The sequence below is a fragment of the Myotis daubentonii genome, chromosome 12 (assembly GCF_963259705.1).
Source record: "Myotis daubentonii chromosome 12, mMyoDau2.1, whole genome shotgun sequence".
NCBI lineage: Eukaryota > Metazoa > Chordata > Mammalia > Chiroptera > Vespertilionidae > Myotis > Myotis daubentonii.
Genome location: NC_081851.1, coordinates 67,908,021 through 67,934,189, shown reverse-complemented (window position 1 = coordinate 67,934,189; position 26,169 = coordinate 67,908,021). Strand labels below are relative to the sequence as shown.

The 26,169-nt window shown below is 39.6% G+C and overlaps 1 protein-coding gene and 1 non-coding gene across 4 annotated transcripts in view; both read left to right on the top strand.

Annotated features, from left to right (window-relative positions):
• The window catches only part of BABAM2 (BRISC and BRCA1 A complex member 2), a 358,405-nt gene that overhangs the window by 92,442 nt on the left and 239,794 nt on the right, over positions 1-26,169 (top strand). For 2 of the 3 annotated variants that reach the window (XM_059660250.1, XM_059660251.1), the window contains exon 5: positions 20,411-20,605. The exons of the other annotated variant lie outside the window; for it this stretch is intronic. In XM_059660250.1, the coding sequence (XP_059516233.1) occupies positions 20,411-20,605 (195 nt within the window). The remainder of the gene's footprint in view (positions 1-20,410; positions 20,606-26,169) is intronic. 3 annotated transcript variants of the gene reach the window in all.
• Positions 3,249-3,352, top strand: LOC132214150 (U6 spliceosomal RNA). Its single transcript, XR_009448227.1, has one exon. It is a non-coding gene; the product is annotated as a U6 spliceosomal RNA (small nuclear RNA).

Here is a 26,169-nt window from a genome sequence, read left to right as displayed (position 1 = left end):
AGAAACATGGAAGGAACTAAAACGTTCCCCTCTCCACCATAGGTAATGCAGATATGCATATAAGACAGTTGTTTAATCTCTTCCTGAAATACCACCTCCCTTCCCTTTGAGAATCATTAGTCTGTTCCATTTCCATGCCTCTGATTCTATTTTAGTCACCAGTTTATTCTATTCATTAGATTTCTTATTTGTTTATTTTGATTCAGTTGTTGATAGGTATGTATTTTTGGCATTATATTGGTCATGTTTTTTTATCTTTTTCTTCTTCCTCTTCTTAAAGAATACCCCTCAACATTTCATATAATACTGGTTTGGTGGTGATGAACTCCTTAGCTTTTTCTGGTTTGTGAAGCTCTTTATCTGACCTTCAATTCTAAATGATAGCTTTGCTGGGTAGAATATCTTGGTTGTAGGTCTTTGCTATTCATCACTTTGAATATTTCTTGTCCTTCTGGCCTGCATAGTTTCTGTTGAGAAATCAGCTGACAGTTGTATGAGCATTCCCTTGTAGATAACTGCTTTTCTCTTGCTATTTTTAAGATTCTCTGTTTGTCTTTAGCCCTTGGCATTTTAATTATGATGTGTCTTGGTATGGTCCTCTTTGGGTTCCTCTTGTTTGGGACTCTGTGCTTCCTGGACTTGTAACTCTCTTTTATTAGGTAGGGGAAGTTTTCTGTCATTATTTCTTCAACTAGATTTTCAATATCTTGCTCTGTATCTTCTTCTGGCACCCCCATAATGTGAATATTGGTCTGCTTGAAGTTGTCCCAGAGGCTCCTTACACTATCTTCATGTTTTTGGATTCTTTTTTCTTTTTGCTCTTCCGGTTGGGTGTTTTTTGCTTCCTCATATTTCAAATCATTGATTTAATTCTCAGAATCCTCTACTGTTGAATACCTCTATATTATTTTTAATTTCAGTGTATGCTTAATTTCTGACTGGTCCTTTTCCATTTTTTTTGGAGGTTTATAGATGACTAGTGGCCTGGTGCATGAATTTGTGTACATTGAAAGGAAATTAATTAGAAGAAATATTTTAATATTGCTATTCACTGTTTCTGTATAATAGAAGTGTCAAGCAAATTCACGTTTGACAATGACAGATTGAAACACATGCGTACAATTGGCGCCAGCAAGAGCCGTGTGTGTGTGTGTGTGTGTGTGTGTGTGTGTGTTTAATTAGACATGCTTTCTGATGTAGCTAAACTTCTTCCAGCCCAGTGAAGCACCCCAACTTCTCTTTCAGGTAATTGTCAGCAACACAGCAGTAAATATCAACACAAAGCAAATTATTATTATAGATCACTCAGGGAGAACAAAGGGTAAAATATTTAACTGCAGGAGTGTTTGACTATATTCTGTGCAGTGAGAAAACCTGAAGTCATTTTCAAGTTCCACCATTTCTTACTTCTTTTCAGTCAGGTCAAGTTTCTAAGCTTTCTAAATCTCCATTTTCTGGCTAATAAAAAGAAAATAGGATTCCATTGAGTCCCCTTTCTACCTACTCCAGGACTTCTGTGAGAATCAAATGAGATGAGGCACGGGAAAACACTTCACAGACATTTGGTTAAAGTGCAAAATGTTTGCACCTGGCTATAAAGCACATTGTGTTCCTGGGCTGAAGAAACTCTAAGGAGGCTAGTCGCTAGGGAGAGGAAACCGGGCATTGCTACATGATGTCATTACCCGGCTACCACAGTGACTGTTTCCAGGCTGGGCTGGGCTGTGGGCCACATTTTATACCATGGGGTCTTGGCATCGTCAGCTGCAATTTGGTGGGCTGTTGCTCCGGGGTGGTGGTGGGGCCTGTGTCCCGCTTGGGGGAAGCTGAGTGTTGTTCTTTGGGCGCCAGGTCCGTGTTGCCATTTCTCTGTAAATGGCCAGTGCATGTCATGGCAGCTCCTGCGTTGAGCATCTGCCCTGTGGTGGCCAGTGCATGTCATAGCGACTGGTCAGATGGTCAGACACTTAGCATATTAGCCTTTTATACATAGATTCTTGAGTAACCTTATAACTGTGGTTTTGAACTCTATATCCAGTAGTTTGCTTTCTTCCATTACTTTCATTTGTGATATATTTCTTTGTCTCTGCATTTTGGCTGCTTCCCTGTGTTTGTTTCTATATATTGGGTAGAGCTGCTATATCTCCTTGAGTTGGTAGAGTGGCCTTGTGTAGTAGGTGTTCTATAGGACCCAGTGGCTCCGACTCCCTAGTCATCTGAGCTGGGAGCTCTAGGTGCACCCCTTTGTTGGCTGTGAGCACAGTTTTGTTGTAGTTGAGACTTGATTGCTATTGGTGTCACTGGGAGGAATTGACCTCCAGGCCAGTTGGCTGTGAGGACCAGCTGCAACTTCAGTGGGAGAGCTGCTGTGTAGGAGACACCCCAATGGAGTAGGACTTGTTTCAGTGGGGCTTTGGTGCTCATTGAGTCTGCTCGTTGAGTGTGTCACTTATGGATGTGTAGAGTTGTAATCTGGTATTGTCTGATACTGACCACTGGATTACATTGGCCCTTGGGTCTCCAGGGAGGTGCAAGGTCAGCCACTGCCTGGGGCCACCCAGCAGGAACTACAGAGAGATCTGCAGATTATTCCTTTTTGTATCAGGTTTGTAAGTGCCCAGATGAGGCCCAGGTATGGAGCAAGGTAGGCTGGTGCTGGGTCTTGGGCATTTTATTGATAAGTTTGAGGCTCCCTGACCCAGCTACAGCTTGTTTGAGAGAGTTTAACCTGAGCAAGGACAGCCCATTCATATGCAAAAGCTGCTGCACACAGCTTGGGTGGGATTGTAAATTGGATGAGGCGGGTCTTAGGGAATCACCAGGGCAGAGCAAACAGAAATAGCTGCCAGTCAGCCCTGTGACCAGGGAGGTCCCAGCATAGGAACAATGATCCCTGCGAGCACCTCCTTCTGGGAGAAAGCTGCTGCTGAGTTCCTGGCCTGATGCTAGACAATCCAGTTTCTCCTTGTGTGTGTCTGTGTTCCCCGAAGCCTCCCCCTGGTGCTGGAGCTCAGAGGAAGCAGGACCTTGCAAGTTCAGTTTGTGGTGCCGGCTTTTTAAGAGGAACAGCTGGGTCCAGCAGCCTCTGTGTCACTGAGCCCCAATCTATACTGGTTTTTACAGCCCATCATTATGGGGACTTCTTTTCCTAGCTCTGGGAGCCTGGGCTGAGGCTCTGGTGTGGGGTTGGGACCCCTTGCTCCTCACGGGCGGCCTCTGAAGAGACAATCTCCCTCCTGATTAAAAAAGCGGCTTTGGCAGCACATATACTAAAATTGGAATGATACAGAGAATATTAGCATGGCCCCTGCGCAAGGATGACACGCAAATTCGTGAAGTGTTCCATATTAAAAAAAAAAAAAAAAGCAGCACACATGGGTACTGGACCAGCCCATTCCACACGTCCGCACCTCAGTGAGCTTTCTTTCTTCTTTACTCCTCTAGTTGTAGGACTTCCATTTATCCAACTTTCTAGTGGTTTTGGATGATGGTTGTTCTGTATTTTAGTTGTAATTTTGTTGTGGTTGTGGCGATACAGGCATTTACCTATGCCACTATCTTCAAATCTCTTCTCATCTTGAAGTATTTTTTTTTTCTGGGTATGTGTAGCCCTGGATTTCAGGTGTTAATTATTATTAGAAGTAGATCAGAGGTCTGGAGACACATTCTGTGGGGGCAGCTCTAATGGAAAACTCATAGAGCAGTGATTCTCAACCTTGGCTGCACATTAGAATCACCTGGGAATCTTTTTAAAATTCTGATTTCTGGGCCTCATCCTCCGGAAATTCTGTTTCTTTGTTATGGGGTGGGGCCACAACATTAGTAACAAAGAAACAGAATTTCCAGAGGACGAGGCCCAGAAATCAGGATTTTAAAAAGATTCCCAGGTGATTCTAATGTGCAGCCAAGGTTGAGAACCACTGTCACAGAGCCTTTAGCCATCGTTTAGACAGTGGGTTTTCTGTGAAGACCTAATGAGTTTATGTGAAATTATTTGGGCCTTTGATTGCAATGAGAAAATTCATCAGGAAGATGGTCAAATTTTCTGGATTTCTGCCTTGCCAACAAAATCACAAAAGAGATTCTCTAGGGCCAAGGAGTAGGTATCACAGAATCAGTGCCTCAGAAGGTAGGACCTGAGAACCTGTCTTTTAAAGATGCTTTCCCAGCTATGCTGCTCATAGCCAGGAAGGGAACTGTGGCTGTAGATGGAAAAGGTTTCACGCACTTACTGAAGATAGTAGGCTTCCTTAGTCATGGAAGATGGTGTATTGATAGCTTTCTATTACGAGATTAAAAAGCAAAAAGTGGTGTTTATTAATAGAAAGAACCTCATTCTTTTAGGGCTTTGTTAAGGTGCATGAAGCATTTCATAGGAGGGGTCTCTAGTCATGATTATTTATCCTGAGATCCAGGGAAGGCTGTTTGGATGGTACAATTTGGAACATACGTTAAAAAAATTAACTGTGAGGAGCACCACAGTTAAAATAACAGTTGAGGAATAGCTTTGGGGGCTGGAGAGGGATGGTGTTTAAGGAAGTGAAAATGGATGAAATTGTGTAATCACTATGTATTGCTAAATTGACAAATAGTTCGAAGGCAGTTGCTCTGGCTACTTTGTGGGGGCCCAATTTGCAGTCTCTCTGGAGAGAGAATGTGCTAAAACCGTAAAAGATTTACTGGTCAAAGTACTCATTTCAGGTTTGGCATGGGGCTAGCATTCATGACACCACAGCACAATTTGTATGTGCTGACTGTGTTCCAGTCAGGTGCAGGAGAGTTAAAAATATCTCCTGTTTACAGGCCATGAGCCAGTGAAGCCTCCTTTCTCAGCTCAGTGCTATGAAGGTGGTGCTGCTTGTTGTATAGCCCCAAGACACATGCCAGTAATCAAAGTGTCCTTTCTGGTCTGAAACAGTTGCTTGATTTTTTCCTTTCCATTCTTTAGCAGAACTCCCACTGAATCAAATACCACATACTGGTGTTTAAAAAGCTCTGGGATGGGGAACATCTTGCATACCTATTTCAGATCCATTTAACTTAAGTTCAATGAGTGAGTTTTAATACACAAGGGTATAGTCTTCCATCTTTTTCCTTAAGAGAAATGATTGTAACCATGTTGGATTAGTGGGAATAGGTTAATCCTCTATTTAGATTTCTCTGCATATAATGTAAGAAGCTACTTAACTTTTTTATCTGGCAGAAAACATAAGGTTCCAAACCAAATCTAGAGTTCATGCACCTCTCCCACTATCTTTCTCTTAGAGGAGGTAAAATGGTGGTATAGTATCAGCCCTCTTTTATTGTTTCTCCTCCCTCCTTCCCTCTCTTCCTTCCCTCTCTTCCTTCCCTCCCTCCCTCCCTCCCTCTCTTCCTCCTTCCCTCCCTCCCTCCCTCCCTCCCTTCACTTCCTCCTCCTTTCCCCCCCTTTCCTCTCTCTCTCTTTTTTTTTTAAAGTGATAGAAAACCTGATTGAAACTGGCTCAAACAATAAGGGGAATTCTTTGGCTTACAGAATTTAAAAGGGGTTCAGATAAGGGTTGGTCCAGTGGCTGAAATAATGTCATTACGGACCTAGTTTCTGTTTCTTCTTTGCTCAGCCTCCCACTGTGTTGACTTTGTTCTTAGTTTCCATATTCGCCCAGCAGCTCAAGCCCCTTCCCTTGTGAATGTGGAATTGTTACTCCCATTCAGACTTTTATATTCTCCTATGTTGAGAAGAAAGAGCACTTTTATTTCTCAGAAGTCCCACTGATGTTTTCATTTATCTCATTGGGTTTGATTAGGAATGTGTTGAATCAGTCATCCATGATAGGTGCATAATGTTGATGGTTTCCAGTGGTCGGCAAACTGTGGCTAGTGAGCCACATGCGGCTTTTGGGCCCCTTGAGTGTGACTCTTCCACAAAATACCACGTGTGGGCGTGCATGTACAGTGCGATTGAAACTTCATGGCCCATGTGCAGAAGTCGGTATTTTGTGGAAGAGCCACACTCAAGGGGCCCAAGAGCCGCATGTGGCTTGTGAGCCGCAGTTTGCCGACCACTGCGTTTAGGCAGTCAGAACCTAAGGAGCTTGAAGGGAAGTTTTTAGCCCAAACCTATGCCTGAGACTGGGGAAAGGTGGTTTTCCCAAGGAATTCTGGCTTTGTGTTCCAGAGGAGGAAAATGGACATCAAACCATAGATGTACTAAATGTGGGTTTAGGCCAAGACCATTATATGGACCTGGGGCTGGGGAGTAGAGTTTGTTTTTTCTCATCTTTATTTTTCCCTGTCACCGCTTATTCCCCCCCATACCCTCCTCCACCTCTGCTCCCTCTTTTCCCCCTGCAATCACTGTTGTCCATGTCCATGAGTTCTTTCTCTCTTTTTTTTTTGCTCAATCCCTCCACCCTCACAGCCACTGCCTGCTCTCTATCTATGAGTCTGTCTCTATCTTGCTTGCTAGTTCACTTTGTTCATTAGATTACACATATGAATGGAATTACATGGTACTTGTCTTTCTCTGATTGGCTTATTTCACTTAGCATAATGTTCTCTAGGTCCATCCATGCTGTCACAAAGGGTAAATTTTTCTTCTTTTATTACGGCCGAGTAGTAGTCAATTCTGTAAATGTACCATAGTTGTTTTTATCCACATATCTACTGATGGTCACTTGGGCTGCTTCCAAATCTTGGCTATTGTAAATAACACTGCAATGAAGGTAGAGGTGCATATATTCTTTGGAACTAATGTTTTGGGTTTCTTTGGATAAATTCCCAGAAGTGGAATCGCTGGGTCATAAGGCAGTTCCATTTTTAATTTTTTGAGGTATCTCCATTCTGCTTTCCACAGTAGCTGCACCAATCAGCATTCCCATTAACAGTGCATGAAGGTTCCCTTTTGTCTATATCCTCACCAACACTTATTGTTTGTTGATTTATTGCTGATTGCCAATCTGATACTGTTACGATTCATAACAGTAGCAACATTACAGTTAGGAAGTAGCAACGAAAATAATTTTATGGTTGGGTCACAACATGAGGAACTGTATTTAAAGGGCCAGAAGGTTGAGAACCCCTGCTTTAGTTGATGGCTCACTTTGTGTGGCTTTTCTTTCTTGCTTTTGTAGCTGCATGTGGCTGGTATAACAGGAAGAGCTTGGGGTAGCTTCCTTTTCAGTTGGAGTTTCTTCTAATTATTTATACACAAATTGTGTTACTAAAACATTGGTGGCTTTAAGATCACTGGCCAGGAAGGCCCAAGACTGGCATATTGACTAAAAAGAAGGTCTAGCAAAGTTAAGGTAAGGAGAAGCTAAGTTAAGGTAAGGAGAAGCAGTTGTGCAGGTGGCCCAGGGGCCAAGTCTAGCTAGGGAAATCATTTAGGGCAGGGATCAGAAACCAGGTGTCAGTAGTTTTAAATAGGTGTTTCTCTATTTAAAACTAACAACTTGGTTGGAGCTCTTGTTCTCTGTCTTGTTTCTATGGGTCTCTTTTTGATTTTGATAGTCGAGAAGAAATGAGCATCTACCCTGAGATCTGGGCCTGACCGAGGCAGGAAGAAAGTTGTTCGTTTGATATAGGAGAATGGATAGGACTCTTTTGATGTGATACACCTGTAGCTGAAAAACACTCTGCTGGTAGCAGAGATCACTAAATGAGAACTATCTTTCATCATATTTAAATAATTTGTTCAAAGCTTAAAAGTCTATAGGCAGAAATTGGGACTCTTAACCTTCTAAGTTTTAAAGCCATTTTTTATGAAAAGTCAAGCCTGAACAAAGTGTTTGCTTTAACTAAACGATTGCAGTTAATATCTTGTAAAGAAACACAGAAGCACACATTAACTTAAAATAAGCTCACACTGTTGTTTCTTGTAGTACAGCCAGAAAAACCAGTAACAAGCTGTCTCCTTCAAAATCACATCCCTGGATAATATTCGAGCAACCTGGACAATTTAAATACATCCACAGGAAAAAAAATTTGAATTAAATTAGAAATCATATTTGCTAATTTCTTTTTAAAAACATCTTTATTGATTTCAGAGAGGAAGGAGAGGGAGAGAAAGATAGAAGAATCAATGATGAAAGAGACTTATTTATTGGCTGCCTCCTGCACACCCCACACTGGGGATCCAGCCTGAATCCGGGCATGGGCCCTGACTGGGAATCAAACCCTGACCTCCTGGTTCATAGGTCAACGCTCAATCACTGAGCCATGCCAGCGGGCTACTAATTTCTTTTCTGCCATTTCAACGTTGCTTTGTATTCTCAGAGGTTGATTAGCATTGATTGAGAAGGTGTGTGGCATCAATGATTCAGATAAATAGAAGCAACTGTTTTTGGAGCCACATCTAATCTGGAACCACAAAAGGATTTTTTTGGGGGGTAATTGTTGGGATCTTGGTAAATTCAATGCATGCCCAGCTTAAAGGAATTTAAGTTTCAGTTTCAATTTTTAAAAAATTACTTTGTTGTATAGGCAGAATTAACCTTTTAATGTATAGGGCTTTTATTTTGTTGTTGCTATTCTCACCTGAGGATATTTTTCCATTGATTTTTAGAGAGAGTGGAAGGGAGAGAGAAAAGAGAGAAAGAGAAAGAAACATCGATGTGAGAGAGACACATCAATTGGTTGCCTCTTGCAGGACCAGATCAGGACCAGATCTCAGGGTAGATTCCCATTTCTTTTTGAACCTGCAACCCAGGTACATGCCCTTGATTGGAAATCAAACCCTTCGGTGCACGGGCCAATACTTGATCTACTGAGCAACATTGGCCAGGGCTGTATAGGGGTTTTAAATAAAATTTTAGTCTACTCTGGCATTTTATCCAAAATAGTAATATTTATTTTTTTCTGAGAAATAATAGGTATAAAATATAAGCATTTTAACCTCAAATAGATTTGATTTTTTTAAAAAATAGATAGTATCTTAAAGTTGTGTGGATAAAGATCACAGTATACAAGAGAAATAGAGTGGATTTAGTTATTATTCAATTTAGCATTCTCCAAAGAGTTGAATAATACTATTGAATAATAACTAAATCCACCTTTTTCTTCTGTATTAAGTGATTTTAGTGTTCCCAGTCTTAGTTATTTTATACACGTTGTGGAAAAATATCATTTGTATTCTCCAAGAGGTTAGTTATACTGTTAAGAGAAGAAAGACTAGAAATGTTCTGTGGAGCGCGTTTCCTTTCTTCTCAGACTTGGTCCACTTGAGAGGTTTCCAAGATGGAGAGGTATCTGCTGTCTTTCTTCCTCCTTGATAAGCAAGGAAGGCTCGACCAAGAGGTGTGGTTTGAGGTTCCTTCCTTCCCTTGCTCCCTCCCACCTTGTTTCCTCCCATCTACTTACCCCTAATTCCAAAGAAAGAAGTGGAAGTGAGCATGCTGTGTGATCCTGGAGACCTATTTAAAGTGGCAGTTCAACATGACATGGAGCTAGCTGTGTGCTTTTCACTTTAAGAGGAACTGAAAGGTAATCTTACAGCCACTTCTGAAGATGGGATAATACAAGTTTTTGATTTTTGAAAATAGAGCCAAAGGCATAATTTGGAGATACTTTTGTATATTTTAGATTAAGAACAGACTGACATACCTCAATGTGGGGTTGGGGGGATAAGAAGAGATAAACCAAAGAACTTAAATACTTATATGCATAGCCCATGGACATGGGTAATAGGGTAGTGAAGACCTGGGGGTGGGTGGGTAGGGGCTAAGAAGCGGGGGGTGGAGAGAGGGGGGAAGTTGGAGATATCTGTAATATCAATAATAAAAATATATTTTTTAAAAGTATACCTCCTGTGGAAGAAATTAAATAAGTTAAGTGTACCAGTTCCAATGATTCTGACACCAATTCCAATGATTCTGAAACCCTAGCACAAAACTGAGATGATAGAGAAATTCTGGGGTGATGCTCCAGTAGGTCATCTTTTGGTAGGTATTTGAAGATTCCCCAGAACTCCTCTGTTAATTGGAAGTTTTGTTTACCTAGCAACTGTGGGTGAGGTTGCCTACTGAATGGCATTTCAAAAAATTCAGATTTAAGGTTCCCTATTTTGCTTTATATATGTTATGAGTCTGTCACTTCTATCATAAAATCACATGGAAAAGTGATTTTTTCAGCTACTGAGGTGTGTGTGTGTGTGTGTGTGTGTGTGTGTGTGTGTGTGTGTATTTTAATTGATTTCAGAGAGAGGAAGGGAGAGGGAGAGAGAGATAGAAAAACATCAATGATGAGAGAGAATCATGGATTGGCTGCCTCTTGCACACCCTGGGATCAAGCTTGAAACCTGGACATGTGCCCTGATCAGGAATTGTTCTGTGACCTCCTGGTTCATAGGTCAATGCTCAACCACTGAGCCACGCCGGCCAGACGGTATTTGTATATTTTTCCCAAGACATTACCTTTATTCTTCTCAAGGATATGTACTTCTCATCTCTGTATTGATATAGAATCAGGATCATATTGCCATTAGTAACCAGTATCCTGGCAAGGCAATAATAAAGTCCTTTTAGAAAGATCCTAGGTTACAACAATTCTTTACAAAATCCAGGGAAGTTGGCTGGTTGACAGGCAGCTCAGAACCTTGGAGAGCTCTAGAGAAAGCTGTGGCAGAACCACAGTCAGAAGCTTCTATGGCTGCCCCCCACACACTAGGTTTTTTGAGGAGGTGCCAGTTCCACTTTGCTTATTGACAAGATATGTATGATTTAAGGAGGCAAATCCCTTTACTCCAAACATGTACTGTGCATTTGTAGGCTAATTTGGTGACTTGGGGCAAATGTCTTAAAAACTAGAAAAGATTTCAGCACATCTTAAAGGCCCTCCAGGCTACTTTATGATTCTGGATTTTTCTTAGCATAGCTTCTGATATCAAGGTGAAGATGGTCACAAATTGGAAGGACAGAAGGAGCATAAGATTTCACTGAAGTATTCACTTTGTATTAGGCATATATTTGTTCAAAAAAAATTTTTTTTCAAATGACATCTTAGGTAAAACTTCAACAAAACCAAGATCCAGGCCAGACCAAACCAAACCAAACCAAAACAAAGAGTGGCAGAGGTGTTGTAGTTAAAGCAGGTTTAAGAGGTCTGGAGTGACTTCTACTCAGATTACTCCAGGCACCAGCAGTAGCCACTGAACATAGGTCACAAAATACCACATTTCACCAGAGTACATTCAATTTACTTGTCAGACACAGTTCCTAAGTAGGTATACCTTTACTAGCTCATATTAATCCCAGAAATGACCTTTGATTGGTTGACTCCTAAGTTATTCTTTTGGCTGTCAGAATTAGCTTTGAATTAGCTTTTGAGTTTCCCAGAATCCACTGAGTGTTCAAACATTGAAATTAACAAATTCAAACATCATTGCAACAGTAGGCTCTGCTTATAAAGATGAAGAAAATTATTAGAATATTTTTAAATAAAGCCCCTGAGGTCCTAGCTGGTTTGGCGTAATGGACAGAATATCGGCCCAAGGACTGAAGGGTCCTGGGTTCGATTCCGGTCAAGGGCGCATACCTAGGTTGCAGGCTTGATCCCCGGCCCTGATTGGGGCATGTATGGAAAGCAACCAATAGAAGTGTTTCTCTCACATTAATGTTTCTCTCTTTCTGTCTCTCCCTCTCCCTTCCATTCTCTCTAAAAATTAATGGAAAAATATCCTTGGGTGAGGATTAACAACAACAAAAAAGCCACTGAGGATTACAAAAGGACCCTATTTAATTTTTTGCCCTACCAAAATTTATTTCTAAGAGTACCCTACAAATTGTTGTGAAGCAGAATACAACTATAATGTTCTCTCCCCTTCCATGTACCCCATTTTAAAAAATAGTTGAATCTTCTCAAAAATAAAATTCCCAAACATTAACTATAAGTTAACTATAACTATAAAGGATATGCTATTTATACTTATTTTTATGCTATAGGGAGTGCTGTGTTATATATATTTATATGGAGGTGGGAGTAGATTTGCTCTGTGTAGTCCCAAAGTTAGTTTCTCCTAATCTAACTTTCCTCTCATCTACCCCCAAATTCATGTGATATTAACTGTATTTTAAAAAGGAAAGAAGGTGCTATATTTTAAGGAAATATGAAAAATGTTTAAGATAATTTCACTTAAATTATTTTAGATGATATATTAGAGGAGTTATACATATACAACTCTGCCCTAGAGTGTTAATTTCTATTAATACTTGGTCCTCTTACAAATATGACAAATAGCAAATTGATTTTTGTTATCTTTTGTATTCTTCAGATGAAGTGACATTTAAAAAATTCATGCTATAAAAAAAAAAAATCCATGTTGTCTAGTTACAGTTCTGTTAGAAGTGTAAAATGCCAGTGGTCATTTCCTAAGATTTCCATTCAGAGGACTGTAACACAAAAGAGTTTTGGTTGAGAAAAACATAGTAAGTTCCTACAACTGTGACCATTACATTCTAGCATATTGCATTAGCTTTCTGGAAATGTTCTGTGAAGCTTGGAATTTAAGAAACAGTGAGTTCAAGGTTACTTGAAGCATATTTCCTTAGGGTTAAATGATGCAAGATTTGTTCTCCAGAAGGCTGTGGAATTGGCTAACATTTTGTTGATCTGAAGACACAATTGAAGTCTCACTTTGTAAAATATGTAAATGGCAAGTGGAATTTCTTAAACTTGGAGATTGAGAAATAGTTTGAAATGAAGTATCTGAAGTATGCTATTCTATTTTTAAAAATTTATATTTTCCATTATGAAAGTATGTGCCTATATATGTGCACATATACACTTATACGTATGTATGTATAAACATATACTTGGAAATTTTGGAAAAAAGAGAAAATATAGAAGGGAAAAACCTCTTCTAAATAACTCTCAATCATAGACATCAGTTGTTAACATTTCTTCTAGTAATTTTTCTATGCATAGATGATTTATGTTGTGGAGGGTTGGGAAGGGATGGGGATAATCAAAGTTAAGATCATACAGTTGCTTTTCTTTCTGCCTTCATTTAATATTTTAACAAAAGTACTTTCTACACTATTACACAGTATTTGTAAACATATTGGCTCCATATTATTTTTTTAAGTGACTTAATAGTTTTTCCAACTATTTCTTATCAGGTATTTAGGTTATTTGGATTTCATTATAAATGACTGTTTGTATATATTTTGTCTGTGAGCCCCCCTTATTTTTGTTGTTTTCTTAGAGTTCTAGAAATAGGATTTCTAGGGGATATTGAGAATGATTTTTGAAAAAAGGATTCTTCAAAAAAAAAACCCACCTATATATATAAAAGCCTAAGCTACCGTTAGGAAGGAATGACCAGAACAACTGGTTGCTATGATGTGCACTAACCACCAGGGGGCAGACACTCATTGCAGGAGCTGCCCTCAGTCCGCAGGCCCCAATCGCCAATGGGACCTGCCAGTCAACCTCCCGGTCTTTCCCCCAAGCCGGCAGGCCCCCATTGCCTGATTGGGGCTGGGCCCCCGGGCTGGGATGTGAAACTGGGGGTGGGTGGCAGAAGATGCGGCCCTTTTCCCAGGGGGGCCAAGGGCTGGCTCCCTCCTTGGGGTGGCGGCCAACCTCAGGGTCCCTTCCCCCCGTCCGGCAGGCCCCAGTTGGCCCGCCCACAACCCGCTGTGGTGGCGGTTAGCTCTTCCCCCCCAGCCAGCAGGCCCCAATCGCCTGAGATATAATTGACATTATATTAGTTTAGGATGTACACATTTTTAAAAAAAAATTGTATTGAATTTATTTGGTTTCATATGTACATTTCTATAATACATCATCTGTGCATGTATCCAAAGTCAAGTTTCCTTCCCTTCCACCCTCTCCTACCTCCCCCACCCCTTTCCCTCTTGTCATCCCCATAAGGGTGTACACATTTTGATTTAATATATGTATATATTGGGAAATTATTACCATATAATTTTTAGCAATATTTCTAATTTATTTCTGTACTTTATCCTTTAATTAATTGAAAACTCTTATATAAGCTTTAATTAAAAAAAAATTTTTTTTATTGATTTCAGAGAGGAAGGGAGAGTGATCAGTGATGAGAGAGAATCATTGATCAGCTGCCTCCACACTGGGGATCAAGCCTGCAACCCAGGCATGTGCACTGACTGGGAATGGAACTGTGACCTCCTGGTTCATAGGTTGATGCTCAACCACTGAGCAACACTAGTCGGGCTATAAGCTTTAATTTTTTAGAAGAACTTATTTATCCTGTAGAAGATTTCCCCTCCAGTATTAGGCAGTGATGGTTCTAGGACTCATTTGTTAAATTGCTTATTTTCCTTCTTCATCACCCCATAGATATGAACCTAGCACATGTTTCCCAACATTTTCATTTATTGGTGTCCTTGAACATGAATTTGCTTCAGCATGGCTGAGAAGCCATGTTTTGAATAAGTGAGACATGAATTGGGGTGAGCTAGGCGTCTGAGAACATTATCCCTCTCTGTGTTGCTGACAATAAGGAAGCTCAAAAAGGAGTTGAGAATTGGTTGGGCTTTTTAAAGTTCGTGGGGTTATTAATTAGGGGATATAAAATGTGTGGTGGAGTGTATTTAAGAGAGAGAAATGTGGGAAGGTTGGGGGTCTCATGAAGAGGAGCATCCCTCAAGTCAGGCATCTGGACAGGAAAGCCAAAGTGGGAGTCAGAATGATCACGAGACGTGAGATAGGTCGTAACTGCACAGAGGCTGGTGCCAATTCTTTGGTTAGAAAACGATACTTCAGTAAACTGAATGCGGAGAGGGTTGGCAGGTCTACATTCCACATTGTCAGTTGTCATGTAGACAACCCTCAGCAGTTATTCTACCTCTGGTTAAGCAGTCTTTAAAAAGAATTGGCATAATACCTTCCCTGAACTGCTTCATAGGTGTTTAGTGAGACTGGATAAGGTTTCATAAGAGTAGTTAATTCTTTTGTTTTTGTCTATTTTACCACTTTCTCTTTTTTTTTGTTAATCCTTACCTGTGGATATTTTTCCATATATATATGTATATATATATACATATATACATATATATATATATATATATATATATATATATATATATATATATATCGAGATATATATATATGTGTGTGTGTATATAATTTTTTTTTAAAAGAGAATGGAAGGGAGAGGGAGAGACACAGAGAGAGAAATATTGATGTGAAAGAGTCACATCGATTGGTTGCCTTCTGCACGTGCCCTGACCAGGTTTGAGCTTGCAACCAAGATACGTGCCCTTGACCGGAATCAAACCTGGAACCCTTCAGTCTGTAGGCCAATGCTATATCCACTGAGCCAAACTGGCCAGGGCTATCACTTTCTCTTAATGTATTTTTCATTACTCATTATTGAAATCTCTTTTCTATTCTCTTTGTTAATATATTATGAACCCTATGCCTACTTCACGGCCATTCTCATTTCAAATTTCTTCTTTCATGCAGTACCAAAAAGTACAGTAAGAGCTTTGTGAATAGAGAAATACTTATTTTTCTGTTTTTCACACTTAATTTATGCTCCTGCTCCCTTTTCCTGAAGAAGCTTTGGGCATTTTTCTCTCTCTCCTACTCAAGATAGTGGAAGCTCTAATATACTGCATTGCTAGACCTGTTTTTAAAATGTGTTCTAGGCTTAGGAAGTGACCAAAATCTAGTATATCTTTTGTGGTCTCTTCTTCTAGGCAAAGTGGTTCAAACCACAAATGACCTAATAAGTAAAAGTAGTCATGTAGCAGCAATAGTAGAGGACATTTGATCTTACTGAGCAGATCTGTATCTCCCTTGATGGGGATGTTTTTCAGCTAAGTCATTTCTCAGGGAAGTGTGCATTTAATGGCCAAAGAGGTCAGATGCATTTTCATGTATTGGGAGATTGTATTTTAATGGAAAGGGACTGGCTGGCCTGTCTTTACTATGCATTTAACAATTAGGTTGAATCAATTGAAATGAATTCAAATTGGTAAGAGATGTTTGCCAGCTTATATGCTTTCATATATATATATTTTGGTATGTGTGTATAGATTATAGCCTTTAACTTGCAAAGAGCTAAAGAGAAATGATTGAATTACAAAGGCTTTTTTTTTTTTTTTTTTTAATGAAGCAACTAAAGCTTTTTGTTTCTCTACTGGAACAAGGACTTAAAAGGAATACTTAACCAAGAAATGGAATGTTGTGTATTCTATTTATTAATGTTTGATTGATCGCTGAAGAAAATGCATCCCAAACTACATAATGATCATTTTGTTTTATACTATGTTGTTATTATCCTATTTATATTTTGAGGAGCTCAAAAGTGAGGACAGGACTTTGTACTCTATCAAATTACTTCATAGCAAGAGGCTTCTTTCAATCACTGTATGATGCTGAAGCTCTAAGTTTTTCTCTGTTCATCAAGTCTTAATTTAAACATCCCTTTAAACCTATCCTTCCTATAAATAAAAGAACATTTCATGATTTTCTCATTGCCATTTAGTCCCTATAAATCCATACACTCTGTAGAGCAGAGTAATTATTACCCCTTTAAAGGATGCATTTCTTTAACTTTTGTCTTCTTTTGATAGAAGACTTTTCTGGTGAGATTGGTCAATGATATTAATGAATGTGATTTTTTGATATTGTGTAAATGAAACATGTCAACATTTGGAAGATCTGTATAACTCAGTGAATCAGTATTATCTAAATGACAATGCATGATGGTACAGAATCATACAAGAGTAAAATCCATTTAAAGTCTACATGAAATAAGTCAGACAGAGAAAGACAAATATAACATAATTTCACTTATATATGGAATCTATCTAAAATACAAAATAAACTCAGAAACACAGAGAACAAACTGATGGTTGCAAATGGGGGATGGGTGGAAAAAAATGAAGAGATTAAGAAGTACAAATTGCCAGCTATAAAAACAGTCATGGGAATGTAAAATAAAGCATAGGGAATATATATTCAATAATCTATACTAATAAAAGGGTAATATGCTAATTAGACCGGGTCAACCGGCCATCTTCCGGATGTCTGACTTCCTTCTGGACAAAACCATGGTGGTGGGGGCTGAGGCAGAGGGGGCAGTTGGGGGTGAGATCAGACCAGCAGGGCAGGGCCTTTGGGGGCGAGATCAGGCTGGCAGGGGAGGGCAGTTAGGGGCGATCAGGCAGGCAGGCAGGCAGGTAGAGAGGTTAGGGGTGATCAGGCCAACAGGCAGAGGCAGTTAGGGGCGATCAGACAGGCAGGCAGGTGAGCGGTTAGGAGCCAGCAGTCCCAGATTGTGAGAGGGATGTCCGATTGGAGAGGGTGAAGGCTGGGCTGAGGGAACCCCCTCCTCCGTGCACGAATTTCATGCACCGGGCCACTAGTATAGTAATAATTATGTATGGTGTCAGATAGGTACTAGACTTGTCGGGTTGATCGCTTTGGAAGTTATGTAAATGTCTAATCACTATGTTGTACAACTGAAACTAATACAATATTGTATGTCAACTGTAATTGATAAATTTTAAAAGTGCAGGATAGACAAATGGAATTTAATGTAAGAACATGAAATGTTTATTAATATACCTTCAGATTTCACATTGCAGCTAACCTTTAAGAAACTACCACTGTTGAGTTTTGGTGCAGTATCAAAGAAGAATATCCAGAATTATTTGAAAGGCTATTAAAAATACTCCTCTCTTTCAATGTATTGTTAGGTGAGGCTGGATTTTCTTTATATACTTCAGCCAAAACAACATATTGCAACATTGAATTTTGTAAAAGCATATAGGGAAGTCCAGCTTTTTAAAAAGCCAGACATAGAGATTTGCAAGAATATAAAACAATGTCATGTTTCTCACTATTTTTTCAGGAAATATAGTTATCTCATTAAAATGTTTTTATATTAACATGTAGGATTGTAATTTAGAAATGAATTAATAATTGTTTTTAATTCCTCAGTTTTCATTTTATTATAGTAAATTTAATTATATAATTCACATATACAGAAGCCAGGACCCTTAATACTTTTTAAGACTGTCATAGGTACCTGAGACAAAACTGTTTAAGAACATCTGGTGTAGTGCTTAAAGAGGAACGTGGAGTCAAATTGCTTGTCAGAAACCCAGCTTTATTGTTAGCTCTCTTTGTGACCTTGGATAAGATATTGAACTACTTTTTGCCTCACTTTCTTCATCTATAAAATGATATAATAATATATGGAGGTGTTCTTCCATGCTGCTAGCAAGGAAAATGTCAGTTCGTTTTCTCTAATCCCCCAGCCCCAGCTTTGAAATTCATGCCTTCAGACTATAGCACCCACCAATCCTTCCTTGTTGTTATTATCTATAGAGCTTCATTGAAGATTTTAGCACATGGCTTGTTGTTACTCTGCATTATTACCCTTGCCATGGTTTCAGGTGATTAATGTTCATATAAATAACCCTTTCAACACCCTGGCCTCTCAGTCAGTCCCTGACTTCCTTTCCTTCAGTGATCTTGTCCTCCTTTCTACCTTAGCCAGGCACACTCTTAGCCACACCTTGTTAATACCAGTTACAGATCACCTCCATCATCTCAGTTTCAAACGTCCCATTTTCTGACCACACCTCCTGTCTTTCCAATTCATTCTTTTTAGTATCTCAACTCCAACAATTTTTTCAGCTCACCAGGACTATAGGTCCTACCACTTTTTCACTAACTCTCACTTCCATTATGAACTTACTTGGCTTTTCCCTGACTTAAAGTGCATGGTTCATAATTACAATAATTGTTTTGCAAACTTTCTAAGATCTCTTGTCCCTCTTTCTGTCTATTGTACTTGTCTGGCAAAACCTCAGCCTTTGTTAAATTTAAATTCCTCCCATTCCACATTGCACCCAGACAGTGGAATTTATGCTAATTGGTCTCACTTAATAATCATACCTCCAACCTCAGTGGAGCTTTTAGCACTATGTGGAATTCCTCTTAATTTCCTCAGTCCATTTATTTTTCTGAATGACTCTTCTAAATGACTATTTCACACTTCTTCTCAAACTTCTAATATTCACTCCTCCTTTCTCACTCTCAGCTGATGACCTTCCTTCCTGCTGCAGGAGATAATATCAGCTCTCTGGAGAGAACCGCCACCAGCTCCTCTCACCACATGGAAGGGCCTGCCTGCATTCGCACTTAACCTAGTTTGACTTTTCTCCTTTCCCTTTGGATGGATTCTCTGCTTATTGCCAAGGCCAACACTCTATGAGATCCCAGGGTTAGCTGCCTATTTACTATGTTCTTTCCTGGGATTCTGCTTCCCCACCTTGCATCATCACGTTTACCCCCTCTCCACACCAACAGTCCATTAGGCTACAAATATCTGAGCAAAACTTTCCCTTAAACCCCACACCCCCTCTAGTTACCATATTGCATTATCAGTGTAGCTGTTCGCTGTTGCATTCTGCCCATTCTCTCTTAAACCCTCGGAAATCAAGCTCTACTTCATCAAGTAGCACTTGTTGAGGACAGGATTGACCTGAGTGTCGCTAGAACCAGCAGTCAGTTCTCAGGTCTCATCTTACTTATCAACATCATTTGACCCAGTCTGATCGCTTCTTTCTCCTTGACATACTTCCTTCATTAGGCTTCTGGGATGCATGCTCTATTTTTCTGAGTAGCATTTATCACCATCTGACATATTTCCTTGTTTGTTTATTGTTTATTTTGGCCACTAAAATGTAAGCTCCTTGAGAGCAAGGGTTTGGCTTGTTCTCATCTCTGCCAAGAGCAGTGGCGCATACATAATAGGCACTTGGTAAATAGTTGTTGAATGAATGAAAGTGAGCTTAAAAATAGTATATACTTTTCAGTTCTTCTCTCATTTCTAGCCCCTTTCCTGGTCAAAAGCTCTCAAAGCCATTTTCTTCCTCTTTTTTCTCTGAATCTTGCATTTGCTAATTGTATTTTCCCTCATCTCTGCTCCATTCCTTTTCAGGCTGAGCCATCAGCATTATGCTTATATTTCTGTGGGGCTCTAGTGTTTACCAGAACATTTATTTATATCTGGTATCACAGATGGTCTGTGGATCTGAGTTGATACCATTAGCATATAATGCTGAATTTAGGTGCAGATTAAAAAAAATAAAATTATAAATGAGTAAGAAACAAATTAAGTCTTCCAGAGCTAAAATTATAGTCTTCTAGGATATTTAGGTTTATTGTTTATTACTACCCTGCTTTACACTTTACTGTTTCTGGCTACTCATGATGGAATTTCTCTTGATTTTCTGTGAGGGTTTTTAGAAGGCAGGAGAAATCGCCAAGCTGAAAAGAATTTTCTAACTTCAGCTCTGAGTTTATCACTAAGAGGAGTATGCTCCTCCTAGCATTTCATCATTCTTTCCCTCTATATCGATGTGCTACTGTATGCTGGATTTGTATGAGAATTCATTTTTAACTGGCCTTTTATTTATGGCTTCTACAGAACCTTGCCTCCTGGAATCCCTCAAATCCCGAATGTCTCTTACTTGTGGTGAAGGAACTTGTGCAACAATATCACCAATTTCAATGCAGCCGTCTCCGTGAGAGCTCCCGCCTCATGTTCGAATACCAGACATTGCTGGAAGAGCCCCAATATGGAGAGAACATGGAAATTTATGCTGGGAAAAAAAATAACTGGGTAAGGTTTTTGGAAATGGGGGAAAAATGCACTTTATCTGTAATAAAATAAAATAATCAATTCAGATATCTATATATATAAAAGCCAAGAGACCAGCATGACCAGAACAACCAGTCACTATGACACACACTAAGGCTGGCCAACTGGCCCAAAGGGGGTGGGGCCAGCCAGCCAACGTCCCATGGCTCCTCCCCCCGGCCAGCCCTGCCCTTCATCAGCCCCTCACACCCTGATTGGGGTGGGACCGGCTGATTAACCTCTGCAGCCCCTCCTATCAGCCAATCCTGCCCCCAATTGGCCACCACCACCCCAATGGGGGTGGGGCCAGCCAGCCAACCTCCTACGGCCCCTCCCCCGTCTGTCCCCAATTGGCCCTGATTGGGGCGCGCCGGCTGGACTCCACCCGTATACGAATTCGTGCACCGGGCCTCTAGTCTAGTTATAACAAGCCCTAGCCATTTTCTTAGATAGACATGATTCAGGTTGCCTACATATGTTCTCATAATTTAGAGTTTCAAGGGACCTTGATGTTTATCTGGTTCATTGTGTTTCTCAGAGTTATCACCTGGGAAATTTGTAAAATTTGGAGTCTCACATCCCCAGCCCCAAGTATTCTGAAACCAGGTTTTGATGCAGGTGGTTCATAGGCCACATTTTGAGACACTGGCAAGTTACCCTTTCTTTTTTATTTTTTAACATCTTTATTGTTGAAAGTATTACATATATTCCCTTTCCCCCCCTCCATTTATCTCTTCCAGGCCACGCCCCCCTGGCCTTCACAACCCTATTGTCTGTGTCCAGACCTCTTTTAGTATCCCAGTCAGATATGTGAGGTTAACTCTGGAGGTAGCTAGTTTATATGGAGCCTTTTATAATTTCTTTTTATAGTTTCTTTAAGTTATATGATTCTTTCTTTAAAAAAATATTTTTATTGATTTCAGAGAGAGGAAGGGAGAGGGAGAGATAGAAACATCAGTGATGAGAGAGAATCATTGATTGGTTGCCTCCTGCACGCCCCCTACTGGGGAATCAAGCTCGCAACCCAGGCATATGCCCTGACCAGGAATTGAACCATGACTCCTGGTTCATGGATGAACACTTAACCACTGAACCACACTGGCCATCCTTGTATAATCCTTTTGAAATGCAAGTTGGATCATATCACTCCTCAGCCTAGAACTTTCATATACCTCTCTTTGACTCTCATGGTAAAAGCCAGTGGCATAAAATGCTCTACATGATTTCTATCACCACCATCCTTTATTCTTCACTAATTCCCTCACTTTATCTCCTACCTTCCTATCTAAAAATATTCAGCTCTAGCCACACCTTTGCTGTGCTGCAGACACACCAGGTGTGCTTATGCTGTTGTATGGTGTAGTTCCCCTAACTACTTGCATGCCTAATGCCCTTACTTATAGTTTTTACTCATTTGTCATAGTCTCAGCCATGCCTGCGTTAACGTGCATCGTTTTCTTAAACAACTTTTTTGAGGTATAGTTTACATATCATAAATTCACCTGTTTTAAGTGTATAATGCAATGATTTTTAACACATTTGCTGGGTTGAGCAACCACAAACACAGTCCCGTTTTTTAATGATCTCATCACCCAGTAAGGTTCCTCATGCCATTTATAGTTAATTCTATCCCTATCTCCAGACCTGGGTAACCATTAACTAGTTTCTGCTATATAGATGTTCTTTCCTGAACATTCATGTAATGGAATCATATAATATGTAGTCTTTTCTAACTGGCTTCTTTCTCTTAATACATTTGCGGTTCATCCATGTTGTAGCATGTCTTAGCACTTCATTTTCTTTTTGTGGTTGACTAATACCCCATTGGATAGACATACCACATTTTGTTTATCCATCCACCAATGATGGACATTCGGGTTTCCATGTTTTAACTGTTAAGAATAATGCTGTAAACATTCACTTGCAAGTCTTTGTAATATCTCTTTTTAAAAGGATAATTCACATCCCTCCACCTGTACCCTGCTCTACGTTTTTTGCATCTCTTTTTTAACATACCATATGATTAATATATTGTATTAGTTATATGTTGCTGCATTAGATAGTTATTCTAGAAATTAGTGGTTTAAAACATTTATTTTTATTTTTTGCATGTTAGTATATTATTATTTATTATTTTTAAATTTATTCTTATTGTTCAAAGTATTACAGATGTCCCCCTTTTCCCACCAGTGAACCCCCCTTCCTCCCGCGCCTTCACTGCACTATTGTCTGTGTTCATGGGTTATGCATATATGCATATAAATTCTTTGGTTAATCTCTGCCCGCCCCTCCCCCTTCCCTCTGAGCTAAAACAACATAGATTATCATAGTTTTTATTTGTCAATAGTCTATGTAGACTCTCTGCTTAGAGTCTCTCACAAGCTGCACTCAAGGAATTGGCCAGGGCTGCAGTCATCTCAAGACTCACCTGGAGATGAATCCATTCTCAGCTCATTCATAAGGCTGTTGGTACCTTTCAGTTCACTGCTGGCTGTTGGCTAGAGGCTGCCCTCAGCTCCTTGCCTCTTCACAGGGCCTCTCCCCATGGCAGCTCATAGCATGGCAGCTGGCTACATCAGAGCGATCAGTCAGGAGAGCGAGAGTGTGGGCAAGACAGAGTCACATTCTTTCTAACCTAATCTCAGAAGAGACATCTCATCATCTTTGCTGTATTCTGTTTGTTAAGTCCAGTCTACACACAGGGAGGAATGACATAAGAGTGCGACTACCCGGGACTATCGGAAGCCACCTAGAAGCAGCCTACACACTTACTTATGTCTATTGCTTGTCTATCCCTTACACTGGGATATAAATTCAATGGAGGCAGGGATCTTTGTTCTGTTCGTCCTACATGAAAAACACCCAGAATAGTGTCTGCCACATTGTTTACTCTCTGTCAACATTAGTTGAATAAGTACATTAATAAACTCTCTAGTCTAGTTAAGCACAGAATAAGTTTAACTTCCCTTCTCTGTGCTAATTCTTTTAGGTTTCACTTAGTCTTCCTTTACTTACGTTAAATATGCCTCCTCTGTCTTATTCTTCAGCTTCTTCTTAAAAGGACATAGTTTCCAGGGTCTTATACATGATTAATGCTTTGAACTAGTAGGATTAAAATTTATTCTTGTTACAAATCATCTTGTTTATTCAGTTCAAGGTCTTTTGTTTTTTTTAAAAAAAATATATTTTGTTTATTTTATTGTGGTACAAGATATATAAAATTAAATTTACCCTCTTAACTATTTATATCAAAACTGTAAGTTTGTACCTCTTAATTGCTTTCATCTTTTTACCCAGTCCTCCCCTGCCCAACCGTCTGGCAGCTATCAGTTCTCTGCTATGAGTCTGTTTGTTCTCTTTGTTCATTTGTTTAGTTTTTTAGATTCCACATATAAGTGAAATGAGAGAGTATTTGTCTTTCTCTGACTTATTTTACTTAGCATAAGTAAGTCCACATTCTGGATCAATCCATATTGTCACAAATGGCAAGATTTTATTCATTTTCGTGGCTGAATAATATTCCTGTGTGTGTGTGTGTGTGTGTGTATGTGTATACATACATACATAACTACTCCTCTATCTATTCATCTATTAGTGGATACCTAGTTGGCTTCCATATCTTGGTTACTGTAAATAATGCTGCATTGAATATAGGGGTGCATATATCTTTTTGAATTCATGTTTCACTTTCTTTGGCTAAGCACCCAGTAGTGGAATTTCTAGTTCCTTTGTCTTTTGTTATAACCTTTGTTTTAAAGGTTATTTTGCCTATAAGTATTGCTATCCCAGCTTTTAAAAAATTTTTCATTTTCATGAAATATCTTTTTCCATCCATTTATTTTCAGTCAGTGTGTGTCTTTTGTTCTGAAATGAGTCTCATGTGGGGTAGAATATGTAATGGTCTTTTTTGTTGTTTTTAATCCATTCAGCCATCCTATCTATGTCTTTTGAATGGAGCACTTAGTCTGTTTACATCTAAAGTATTTGTTGAGCCCGGCTGGCGTGGCTTAGTGGTTGATGTCGACTTATGAACCAGGACGTCACGGTTCAATTCTCGGTAAGGGTACATGTCCAGGTTGCAAGCTCAGTTCCCAGTGGAGGGGCATGCAGGAGGCAGACAATCAATGACTCTCTCTCATCATTGATGTTTCAATCTCTCCCACTCCCTTCCTCTCTGAAATCAATAAAAATATTAAAAAAGTGTTTATTGATAGGCATGTACTTATTGCCATTTTTATTGTTTTCATAGTAGTTTTATGAATGTTTGGTCTACTACTTTTTCGATATGTTTGCCTTTACTAGTGAGAGTTTTTCTTTCATATATTTTCTTATTTCTAGTTTGGCCTTTTTTTTCCACTTAAAGAATTTCCTTTAACATTTCTTTTTAAAATAAATATATTTTTATTGACTTAAGAAAGGAAGGGAGAGGGATAGAGAGATAGAAACATTGATGAGAGAGGAACATCACTGATTGGCTGTCTGTCTCCTGCATGCCCCCTACTGGGGACTGAGCCTGTAACTCCGGCATGTGCCCTGACCGGAATTGAACTGTGACCTCCTGGTTCATAGGTTGACGCTCACCCACTGAGCCACACTAGCTGGGCATAACATTTCTTGTGATGCTGATATAGTGGTGACAAACTTTAGCTTTTGCTTGTCTGGGAAATTCTTTCTTTTTGGCAGATTTTTTTATTTTATTTTATTTTATTTTACTTTATTTTATTGTATTGCTTAAAGTATTACAAAGAGTAGTACATATGTTTCCTTTTTTCCCCATTGACCTTCCCCCGGCCTCCCCTACCCCCCAGTATCTTGCGTCCATTGGTTATTCTTATATTTGTCTGGGAAATTCTTGATCTCCTTCAGTTCTGAGTGATAGCCTTGCCAGATAGAGTATTCTTTCTTTCTTTCTTTCTTTCTTTATTTTTATTGCTTAAAGTATTACAAAGGGTATTACATATGTGTCCATTTTTTCCCCCCGCCCTAGACAGTCCCCTAGCCTCCCCTATCCCCCGGTGTCTTATGTCCATTGGTTATGCTTATATGCATGCATACAAGTCCTTTGGTTGATCTCTTACCCCCCTACCTCCTGCACCCCCACCCTCCCCGGCCTTCCCGCTGCAGTTTGACAATCTGTTTGAGGCAGCTCTGCCTCTGTATCTATTATTGTTCAAAAGTTTACAATGGTCTCTATTATCCATGAATGAGTGAGATCATGTGGTATTTTTCCTTCATTGACTGGCTTATTTCACTTAGCATAATGCTCTCCAGTTCCATCCATGCCGTTGCAAATGGTAAGAGTTCCTTCCTTTTTAGAGCAGCATAGTATTCCATCGTGTAGATGTACCACAGTTTTCTAATCCATTCATCTACTGATGGGCACTTAGGCTGTTTCCAGATCTTAGCTATGGTGAATTGTGCTGCTATGAACATAGGGGTGCATATATCCTTTCTGATTGGTGTTTCTGGTTTCTTGGGATATATTCCTAGAAGTGGGATCACAGGGTCAAATGGGAGTTCCATTTTCAGTTTTTTGAGGAAACTCC